This window comes from Canis lupus, chromosome 20, assembly GCF_003254725.2.
Source record: "Canis lupus dingo isolate Sandy chromosome 20, ASM325472v2, whole genome shotgun sequence".
Lineage (NCBI taxonomy): Eukaryota > Metazoa > Chordata > Mammalia > Carnivora > Canidae > Canis > Canis lupus.
Window position 1 is genome coordinate 19,329,754 of NC_064262.1, and position 12,405 is coordinate 19,342,158.

The 12,405-nt window shown below is 33.5% G+C and overlaps 1 protein-coding gene across 5 annotated transcripts in view; it reads right to left on the reverse strand.

Annotated features, from left to right (window-relative positions):
* PPP4R2 (protein phosphatase 4 regulatory subunit 2) overlaps nt 1-12,405 on the reverse strand; it is a 53,178-nt gene that overhangs the window by 9,076 nt on the left and 31,697 nt on the right. For 2 of the 5 annotated variants that reach the window (XM_025456586.3, XM_025456584.3), the window contains exon 3: nt 6,485-6,655. In XM_025456586.3, coding sequence (XP_025312371.1) covers nt 6,485-6,655 — 171 coding nt within the window. Of the gene's footprint in view, nt 1-5,765; nt 5,856-6,484; nt 6,656-7,311; nt 7,330-10,914; nt 11,073-12,405 lie in introns of those variants that run through there. The other 3 variants (XM_025456587.3, XM_049097595.1, XM_025456588.3) reach the window with 3 other exon arrangements.

Below are 12,405 nucleotides of genomic sequence, written 5' to 3' on the forward strand. Positions count from 1 at the left end.
TATTCTCCTTATAAAGTGAATTACAAAACCTCAAAGTAAGAGTTAATATTCACAAAGTTCTTTACTGTGTATAACAGGCCTTTTGACACAATACTCTCCCCCACAAGGGAAGTGGCTAGTGCGTAACAGTGCCAAGACTCAAACCCAGCGTCTCTAACTTCAAATTCCTTGTCCACTCCTCTATTATTCTAAACATACTTAAAATATTTTTTATCTTTTAATGGGACAAAACTAGTTAGTTCTCATATTTTCAGCATCAATACTATTCTTTTCTTACAAAAAAGTCAGTATAAAGTTTATAACTGATTTTGAAAGGGTATAAAGTATGTTATTCACACGAAAGCAAACATTTTACTTATGACAGGCCAATAATCTTTTCTCAAGTAGCACCAAAACCTTAAAAATCAGAAAGCTATCATTCTATCAACAAAAGACTGAGTGCTAACTAAAAGAGTGGGTGCCTGATGTCACAAATACTCAGAAGCAGCTAGAAATTACAGAACTCTCATGTTCACCATGACTGCTAGAGGAAATTCCTTTGGGTTTCTTCCTTTTGAAAATATAGTCAGAGTGGAGTATATAGTCAAAAGTACGAATCTTTAAACTAGAAAGTCACACCGACAATGTTACTTACTAATAATGAAACAGCTTACTGGTCTGTTTTATTCATTCCTATAAAGATACCACATAATTGAAAACCTATAACTAATACAGAAAACTTGTTAACTGTATTTAAAAAATTAGAAAAACATTTCCCAAGCTAAATACATAATAAAAAAATACGAGTTTACAAACTGTCTTTCCTCAGATTTGATTGAAAGCTTAAGGACATGATCTCCTCCTTTATATTAGGTTCAGCATATTAAGTCATGTGTGTACACACACACACACACACACACACCTGAAATGCACTACCACCATGAATTTCTGAGTATTAATGGTATACCTGCACCTCAGCCTCTTCTTCAAGTTCATTACTTTCCAAACCTTAAATACACAAATTCTACCTATGCTATTCCCTCATTAATGAACTCACAATGCTACTATAATTAAAAGTGTATACATTATTCAAAAATAAGCAAAATAGCACCAAGTGTTAAGAGTATTCAAACAATACTTAACTGACAAATACTTAAACAGATACTACCTAGCTTTGTCTTTTCCTCCAACTAAACTTCTTTCAAACACCAAAAATCAGTATTTTCTTTTAAAAATGGCTTTAAAACCTAATTATCTTTAAACTTAACAATATTTACACTAAATGTTTTGGCTAATTTTCTTTTCAGGAAGGTAAGCAGAAGTGTAGCCAATTATTAACAATGCATGTGTTGGTGAATGATACTGCTTTTAGGGGAGAAGTGTATTATATGTTTGCATAGCATTCTTAGCAATAAGAGCCTATAATGAGTTTACTTCTTGATACTTTAAGGAATTTTTGAAGGTATTTTACAAAGTGTCCAATAGATGGCACTAAAATGTCATATAATACCCACCCTTCTGCCTGAGGCTAACGTACAAATATTACTTGTAAATAAAAGTATCCTTTGAAAACATTATTATAATCTTGACAATTGCAGTGAAGATCTCTTTACACAGTTGCACTTTTTAACTTTTTAAGTAAATATGAAAGCCTACAATAAGCTAGAAATATTTACTTGGTAGGAGAGCAGATAAATAATTACAAATGTTAATAAAATTCTGTACATACTATCAAGACAGAATAACCTGTATGCCAGGGAAGCAAGCAAGAACCTGAAACATTTAAGTTAAATATTTAAAAGAAGCATAAGAATAAACCAATAAACTGAAAATGAATGGTTGGTACAAAAACTGTACCAAAGGTTTGCTGTTACTCTGTTACTCTTTAGATATAGCATACAAAACAGTTTACTCTAACTCCTAAAAATATTAAACCTTTTTCCAATGAAAATCACTAAATCAAGACCCTATGTGCTAAGAAGAAAAAAAGCAATAATGCACACAATGAAAAATCTGAATCAGAATCCCTAAATTTGGGGGAATGAGTTAAGGATTTCAGTGGAATGATATACTATAAAAATAAATGACTCAGTAGAAAAATATGTGGGGTTATTTCAAATAAAATACATTCACAGTTTAATGTGCAATACATTATCTTATTTGCCTACCATCTAAGATAAAAACTAAGATTACATAAGGAACTGGGAGACGGAGGGGCACTTTTAAAAAGAACGTAACTGGCATTTTCAACTTTAAAAAACGGTGTGTCTACAAAATCCAGTAAAACCTAGAGGGAAAAAAAAAAACCTACATTAAATCAAGGACCCAAAAATGACAGGTCCTTTCAAATGGTATTACTCAAATACTATAGAACACTAATGACCAGTCTACTTTTGATGTACCAATTATAAGGTAGTGTGGTTAAAAAAGGCATACTTGCTAGCCCACTGGGAGACCATGTCCACGCTGAATTTATCCCTCTTACAGCTTCATGTCCATATCTAGAAAACAGATTCTGAAAGTGTACTTTTCACACTGATTATGAGGAAGACTAAATACATATAATGTATATAAACCACTTAATAGTGCCTGGAAGATTTTATAAGGTGTTCATTAAATCTTAGTTCCCATCATCATCCTGATGCAACCCACTAATTAATTAATGGAGCTGTAGAAAGCATTCCAAAGACCAACTATGGAGGAAGAAAACCAAAAATTTATCTGTCTTTTAAAACAGTCCTTTTAATTCCAAGGACAGTAAGGAACACATTTTACACTAGTTATAGAGTATAACTGAATTTGGTTTTTTTTTTTTTTAGTATAATTGAATTTGACTGCAATATCCATTCACTGAATAAAAAAATATCAGGGCACCTGGGTGAGTGAGTTAAGCATCTGACTCTTGATTTCAGCTCAGGTCATGATCTCAGGGTTGTGAAATCTGGCCCTGGATAGGGCTCTGTGCTGGGTGTGGAGCCTGCTTGAGATTCTCTCTCCTCCTCTCCCTGTGCACTCCTGACCCTATGTTCACTCATGTGCTCTCTCAAAAAGGTATTAAGTCTTAGACACCTGAAAGCTATGACAATTCAAATATCAGGACAGGGACTGTACATCAGAGAAAAACATCTAAGCATGAACGATCAACTCAATGCTATTTTTAATAGGAGAAATTTTAAACAAGAAGGCCAACATGCAAAGAGTTTCCTATCTTATATTTTAACCTGAGATTATAGTTTGACTATAATTGATCTCAGTCTATTTAAAAATATTTTATCATTAAGATATACAAATATTCTGAATGTATAATAGAAGGTATTCAGTTGGAAAGAAGGCATTCAGAAAAAAATGCTCATTTAATTCAGAAATTAAGATAAAAATCAGATAACTGATTACCTTACTCCTTTATAATGCAAGCAACTTTCCTCATGAAAAAAGATAAAGGAATATAAAATAGAACACAAAGACCATTTAGTATAAAAACTAAGAGATAACCATAATATCAGACATCCTGTTAGGAAAAATGCTAAAATAGCCAGGTTACTTTAGTTTTATGCATAAAGATGTCATTTTTACGATGTCCTTGTTTCCTATGAAGGGCTACATTTATACCGTGCCTTAGTTATTAACACAATTACTTAAATCTGACCTGAACTATTTAGGTAAAAACTAGCTTAAAATAGATCTCAGTTATCACACACATACACAAAAAAATCTACATCTATATATCTCAGTTATCAAAGGCTGAACAGGTTCAGTTCTGTTTACTCTTAAGTCCTACAGAAGTCAGAAATACCAATGGAATCATGTGACATTATCTTTACATAAAGCAATATGCTCTAATCTGTACTCAGACTTTAACATTTGTATAAATACACATACACATATTCTTATGTGTGTGTGTGTGTATATATATATATTTAAATATTTATTTATTTATTCATGAAAGAGACACAGAGAGAGGCAGACATACACAGACAGAGGGAGAAGCAGGCTCCCTGCAGGGAGCCCGTTGTGGAACTCTGTCCTGGGATCCTGGGATCATGCCCTGAGCCGAAGGCAGACATTCAACTGCTGAGCCACCCAGGCATCCCTTATGTACATATTTTCTATCTCAAATCAAATATCAGAAATTCTGAGATTTATTGAAAACATCAATGTAAAATGACAAGTACAAACAAAACAAATTAGACTCTTTAAATAATGCTAAGTAATTGTAAACTAGTATCTGCACCATTCCCCATCCCAAAATAAATCTGTAGCAACTGTCAACACTTTTAATAAAGTTAACCACCTTTTATAGTGCCTACAATAATCTGAATTGTCATTGTCCTGGCATCAAATAAAAAATGTCAAGAAAAAAATATAAGCTTCTGCTATGTCCTACCTTTCAATTTAAAACATTTTATTAGAGCATCAAATCAAATCACATGACTAAAGGACAAGACAAGGCAGGAGTCGAATGAGGAGGGAAGGCTACTTAATTCCAATTCTCAATTAGTTATGTTAAATGAAAGCGAAGAAAACAAATACATTTAGCTAAAAGAAGTAATATGCTCAATACTGACACACAAAAAATGCAAAAACTCCTGTTTTCCCCAACTGAAGAGAAAACTCAGTAAGTACCAATATAACAGGTCAAAGAAGAGAACAAAGTAACCAAATCTAGAACCTATTCTCTCTTCCCTGAATCATCTACACTAACTGTAAAGCAAACAATACCAAATTAAAAAGGATCATGCTATAAATCCATGATCTAGATTTAAGAGTATAAAAATCTAATATATGACCTTTAAAAAGGCATGAAGAGGTACACTCTCAGGTGTAGAAATTTACAAGAAATATCTGTGTGTGCATGCAACGTACATATAAAATAATGTGAAAGTTTTAGGACTAAGAAAAATCTGGTCAATCATGTATGTTAAAGTAACCTTAGAGAAAAAATTCAATATTCAGAAAGACTATCATGCCAAAAGATGAAGAGCTCTCTTCAGTTGTAACCAATTATACCTGTCTTAGAGATGATGTGATAATTAAAAGATTTTTTAAAGTATCAAATGGTTATATATACTTTTTCCAGAACTGCTCATAAATATATAGCCACACTACTTCAGTCAACCACCCACAGTAACAAACTTACTGCTTATTTTAGAAAGGTCTTAGGTCTAACATTGACAAAAGACAAGCAAAGACACATAGTTAATTTATATTCATTATTCTTCCATGTCATAATTTAGAGGACATATAACTATCTTTTTAAAAACTACTAGAAATGGATATTATATTCTTTCTACCCCTTGAAATCCCTCTTTGTGTACTATTATAAGAATGAACTACTAGAAATAAAATATAAATATAGAAACATGCTTTTCTTCCTTTAATTGATTTGATCTAGTCATCATTTGTTTGAAAACCTGTGTTCAGGCATTTACTGTTATAGGCCGTATTTGGAAAAGGCAATTCACTCTGCTTTACAGAATCCTTAAGGTTCAAGAAATCAAGACAACAAGTGAATAGACCATTTCACTTCAAAGAGGGAAAATTTAAATGCTGACAATATTCTAAAATAATTTTAGAAAATGGATGATCTTTTTCACGACTAAATACCATGAAGCATTTAATAGAGAGCTTTTACTAATTAAAAGCAAAAACATTACAAACTTAAAGAAAAGTCACCCCAAAGTAAGAAAAACAAAAAAGAGTAAGACTGTTTATGCTACCTAAAAATACTTACAAATGAAATCTTTCAAATAAAACCTACCCCAAATATGAATTCATGGTTAACATACCCATAAATGTCATTCAATTTGGTATCGTCATCCCACACTCCAAATTTTAATGTCAATCTAAATATCGAACAATTCAACTTTATAAATACTTCTTCCTTTCAATAAAGAAAACTCTATAAATACAAAGTCCTAAAAAGAAAAATAGTTAAAAATGACACAGAATATGACACGCAGCAACATTTTTTAAAATGGCAGTTTATTTTAATGCAGTGTATCTTTTCAATGCAATGTTTTACAAAGGGCTAAAAATGATTATTTGTTATTTAGGAGTAAAGGGGGAACTCCAAAAAAAAATTCTTTTAATGGGAAGTCTAAGTATAATAAGTTCATAAATTGTTATTTTTTCATTTTTTTAAAAAAAATGTTACTCAAAACTCAATGATGTCCAGCTTCTAGGCAAGTATAAAGATTTATAATATCACATATAAAATGGGAAGAAAAAAACTAACATATATCCTGAATGTTTCCACCGTCAAATCCATTTAAAGTCCAAATGCCACTGATACCCATAAAGGTGGTTAAAACTAAATAAATAAAGTAGGTACTTTATTTAATACTTGTAAGCTAAATTATTTTAAATACTTGTAAGCTAAAAATCACTAACTACTAAATGTCACCAGAGACAAAGAACTTAATGGATAATCCATGATCAAAGCTTAAATAAAAACATGTAATGGTTGGCTAAAAATTAAATCCTTAAAATAATATTAAGTGCATACCCATTAAATCCAGTGACAATTTTCAGTATTCTTTCCTTCATTTCATCAAAGGGAATATATTCGACATTAGGGTTGGGAGGACCTCTTGGTTCAGGAGCTGAAGTTCTGAAATCATCCATCACTTTCTCCAGTTTGAAAATAAAATAGCCTTTAAATTGGGACCACTGAATCCTATAAGCAAAAAATAAAAAACACAGTATCATGTAGCTTTACAATTCTTGAACACAAAGCACAAATACAGAATACACTAGGACACCAATGCTAATAAAATTAAGATCTAGGGGCGCCTGGGTGGCTCAGTAGTTGAGCATCTGCCTTTGACTCAGTGTGTGATCCCAGAGTCCTGGGATGGAGTCCCACATCAGGTTCCCTGTGGGAAGCCTGCTTCTCCCTCTGCCTATGTATGTCTGCCTCTCTGTCTCTCTCTCATGAATAAATAAAATCTTAAAAAAAAAAAGATCTGAATAAGGAGCAGTGAGAACATCTTTGTTCAGTAGCATGTACCATGCCTGATGAATCTGATTCACAAGCTCCAAACTTGTACATTCAATTCTCCCCACCCCTGAACCAAATGAAACCCCAATCTCTGATAAAAATCTTTAAAATGGACAACCGTGTGGCTGAAAGCCCATTATGTGCTACATCTCAATTATTAGCATTTTAAAAATATTTTGTTTCAACTCTATTACTCCTAAAAAACTTAACCAGGGAGGTGTTACTGTCCCATCTTCAATAGGTTATTAGAAATTGGCACAAGTTCACATTTAAAATAGACAAGTCAGAATGACTCGCGACCCTATGCTCTCAGTATTCAAGCTAATGCTTACATAAACTAATAAAGGTTTCTTGTCGTGTATTTATGTTAAATAGCAAAATAATCTTCCATTCTCCTTTTTCTTTCAGCTAGTATTTTCTGGATCTTATGTCTCTTAAAAGGTTTATTTCATGGGGTCCTATTCAACATGATCTGCAAAGTAAAAATACATTATTTCTTTATATACTCTTAGTATCTATTCATTTACTAAATTAATATAAACATCTTTTTAACCCTGTCCTCTTACATTTTACCACTAATATAAAAAAATTTGGTGATGACACTTGTCTGAATAGCCTGAATTCTAGGAGATTCAAGAATCAAGAACGCGAACCATTTACCCAAAGAGAAAGTAACAACCATTAGTGGCAGCAGAGAAATCTTACACAGGTGACTGCTTAAGCAAAACAAAGAAGTACTAATCCGCAATCACTCTTCCCTCCCATCCACAATCCTATAAACTAGTGCAGCAATTCTCAAAGTGTAGTGTAAGAGGCCAAAGCCATTTCATAAGCCATTTTCATAAGAGTTGACATTTTTACTATGTTAATATTTGTCCTGATGGTGCAAGAACAGCAGCAGGGAAATGAAGACACTTTAGCAGAAATCAAGGCAACAGTACCAAACTCCTATCTGTTAGTAGCAGTCATACACCTTCTTCATTCATCACAAATTCACAGTAAAACGAAAAAGCATTTCACTTAAAAGTTTAATAAAACGAGGGACGCCTGGGTGGCTCAGCCGTTGAGCATCTGCCTTTGGCTCAGCGTGATTCTGGAGTCCAGGGATAGAGTCCCACATTGGGCTCCCTGCACGGAGCTTGCTTCTTCCTCTGCCTATGTCTCTGCCTCTCTGTCTCTCATAAATAAATAAATAAAATCTTAAGTAAAAAAAAAAGACTGTGAATGTATTTAATGTCACCAAATTATATACTTAAAATGGCAAGATCTGTTATGTATATACATATGTTATGTATATGTACCCCAATAGAAAAGTATGACATAGTCAACAGGCACTTGAAAAAATGTTCCCTGTCACTTGTCATCAGGGAAACACAAATCAAAACCACAATACAATACCACTTTATACTTTTAATGAGAATGGCTAAAATTAACAAGACAGGAAACAAATGTTGTCAAGAACGTGGAAAGAGGAGAACCCTCTTACACTGTTGGTGGGAATACAAGCTGGTGCGGCCCCTCTGAAAAAGCTGGAGGTTCCTCAAGAAGTTAAAAATAGAGCCACCCTATGACCCAGCAATTGCACCACTGGGTATTTACCCCAAAGATACAGATGTAGTAAAACAATGGAACACCTATACAGCAGCAATGTTCATATCAATGTCCACCACAGCCAAAAAGTGGAAGGAGCAGAGTCGTCCCTCAACAGAGGAATGGATAAAGAAGATGTGATATATATACACAATGGAATATGACTCAGCCATCAGAAAGAATATCTACCATTTACATCAATGTGGACGGAACTGGAGGGTATTATGCTGAGTGAAACATGTCAATCAGAGAAGACAATTATCATTAAGGTTTCACTCATGTGTGGAATATTAAGAAATAGTCAAAGGGACAATAAGGGAAGGGGGGAAACTGAGTGGTGAACAATTAGAGAGGAAAATAAACCATGAGAGGCTCCTGCCTCTGGGGGGGGGGGGGAAAAATAGTACCAGAAGGGGAGGTGGGTAGGAGGGATCTGGTGACGGGCATTAAGGAGGTCACGTGATGTGATGAGCACTGGGTGTTAATACTAAATACCAGCAAATTGAATTTAAATTTTAAAGAAGTGTGGAAGATTGTATAAAAGATTCACATAGGCATTTCTCCAAAGAAGATAAATGGCTAATAAACATATTAAAAGATGCTTAACATTATTACCAATTAAGGAAACACAAATCAAAACCACAAGATACCATTTTACATCCACTAAGGTAGGAATAATAAAAAAGATGGGGCAATAACAAGTGCCGGGGAGGATGTAGGGAAATTAGAAGTCTCTACATTGTTGATGGGAATGCAAAATGGTGTAGTCACTGTCGGAAAATAGTTTGGCAGTACCTCAAAATTAAAGATAGAGTTAACACGTAACTTGACAATTCCATTCCATTAAATGAGTAAATTATATGGTATATAAATTTTATTAATATTAAAAAATTTTGGTGAGGATGATTATTAAAAGCTGATTTGCATGATCACTTCTTCCTTCCATTCCCTGGTCTATTTTGGGAATGTTTTGTGTGAAGAGGCAGCCCATTTTAATTTCTGACATGCCTAATAATAATTTCCGGTTAACATACAATTACCAATGGTTACTAAAATTTATCTCTAAATTTCACTGGACTTCCCACAAGCATTCAACTAAAACACACCACGGAAGACTAGTGAAAGAGAAGTCTTATGCTTTTCATTTTTTAAATTTTAATTAATTTTTTTTAGCAAATGTGCACACACGCACGTAAGTGGCGGTGGGGGTGGGGGGCACAGCGCAACAGAGTAAGGAAGAGGAAGAATGAGTCTTAAGCAGGCTCCATGCCCAGTGCAGATCCTGATATGGGGCTCTATCTCATGACCTCAGCCAAAATCAAGAGTCTGATGTTCAGTCGACTAAGCCACCCAGGTGCATGCATCCCTCCCTCACTTTTCATTTCTTAAATTAAAATTTCTTGTTTTATTAAAGCCACTAAGTAATAATGTTTTACAAATTAGGATTTCTACACACCAAGGAGTTTTTCCCCCACCTTTCCAGTAACTGTTTGTTTTTTTTTTTAAAGATTTATTTATTCATAGAGATGCAGAGAGAGAGAGAGAGAGAGAGAGAGGGGCAGAGACACAGGCAGAGGGAGAAGCAGGCACCATGCAGACAGAGCCTGACGTGGGACTCAATCCAGGGTCTCCAGGATCACGCCCTGGGCTGCAGACGGCGCTAAACCACTGTGCCACCGGGGGCTGCCCCCAGTAACTGTTTTTTAATCCACCCATGCTATCAAAAACAAAACCCCCACAAAGACACAGACACAAAACAGCCACACACATTAATGGGAACAGCTAGATGAGGAAAGATAGCCCAGGTAAGCAAACTATGGGGATCTTAACTTGGATAGGAATTAAGTTCCATTAAACTACAATGAATTTTGTATACATTGTAATTTAAATTTCAAAGATAACAAAAAGTTATTCTGAACTAGATCCAAGAGATGCAATTCAGAAGTGACTACACCATATATAGATGAAAAACCACTTACACAAAAATGTAAAAGATGCAGCTTTTTGTCACAACTATGTAATAAAAACAAATACAGAAAATACTTCCTTGAATATTATAGAATTTCAACACAAAAACAGGCCATGAGCAAATCAACTAAGAATTTGGAAAAAATATTTTCTTAGTAATGTACTCATTAGTAAAAACTTGAAATAAACCAAAAACACCTTATTTTTCAAATGAAAATAACTCTAAAAAGATGCTCATAAAATATACACTTTAAACTTTAAAATCAATTTCTCCACATAAAAATTTCCAAAAAATACTCATAATTTAATCTACTTGGCTAAAATTAACTCATTAACTTACTGAAATTTATTACTCAATTTTTAAAAAGTAGTCTCACCTCCCTCTGCTTTTTCTCTTTCCTTTCCATGTTTTCCTTTATGCAGTTTCTCCTTTGGAAAGGCACAACTCTATCACTAATAAAGATATCCTCCTATGAAATACTACACACTGACTTTTTTTCTCCATAGGAATTGACCAGTCTATACTAAAACAAACATGCTTACCTCACAATTCTCAAGTTAGAATTTTTTAGAAGCTCAATGGCAGAAAATCTCTTTTTTCAGCTGGTTCTAGAACTTTTTAGTGGCCAGTGACAACCACCACCTTAACATGGTTGCCTCTTACAGTTCCAAATTCTATTAAGATTACTTCTACTCAGCCCGTTGTTTTCCATACAAAATCTATATGGAAAGCTAACAAAAGAGATCACAGTCACAGTACCTCTAGGGGATAGCAAACACTATACCATTTGCAAAAATCAACGGGAAATATGCTAAGAATGAATGAATAAAAACAAAAAGAAATTTAAGGGGGCTAATCATTCATGCAAGGTGACAGGCTTATAAAATCAGGAGATTTAAAGTGTCAGGATTTTTACATGACAGGGAAGAGCGAAACCAAGTAAATTTAATCTGAATGCTGAATTACATGAGCAAAAACACGTGGCAAAAATAAGAACACACTGTGAATTGTTTACATATCAACAGCATTTTTAAGAACTTTAAAATACAAATTACTAGTTCAGAAAAATTCTGTAAGCAGAGCCCCCAATCAAGGATATTCCCCTTTCCTGATTATACCATATTATATTTTATCAGTTAAATGAGCAAAGAAATACATATATATCTAAGAACAAAAAGCCCAGAAACAGACATAACACAAAAGGAAACCTGGTATATGGGAAAGGACAAATTACTCAGGAAATACGCTAAGAAATGATAGGACTACTACATAATTTTGCTAGAGTGTAAAAATAATTTTTTTCTGATATTAGTACAGTTGTTAAAAATTAGAAAAAATAGAAACAAAATGAAAACTGCCCATAAACTGCCCAGTAATCATCATTAAAATATATTTTAGTGTATCTTTCACTAAATTCTATTTAAAATACAGTGCTCTAGTTTGATACCCCTTTCTTTCCTTCTTTATTCACTATGGCTATTGTCACATCATCAGTAGTCTTTGAGAGTAGGATTTTTAATTTATAACACATTTAGTTGCACCATTATTTAATAACCACCATTTCAACGAGTTAGGTTTTCTTCCAGTTGATTACAATTAAAAATAATTGCGGTTAACATCCTAATAAACTTTGGAGGCATCTGTTTATTACTTTAGGATAGATTTCCTAAGTGGAATTACGGAGTCTAAAGTATAAATATCAACTTCTAACGTGTACTTTCAAAAATCTCTCAGAAATGTTGTACCACTTTATAGTGTCATCAGTATAGAAACACCTCTATCATTCAAGTATTAAATTCTCTCAAAATTCCTGTCACAATAGTAGAAAAACACTTTAATTTGCATTTCATTCACCGCTAGTAAAATT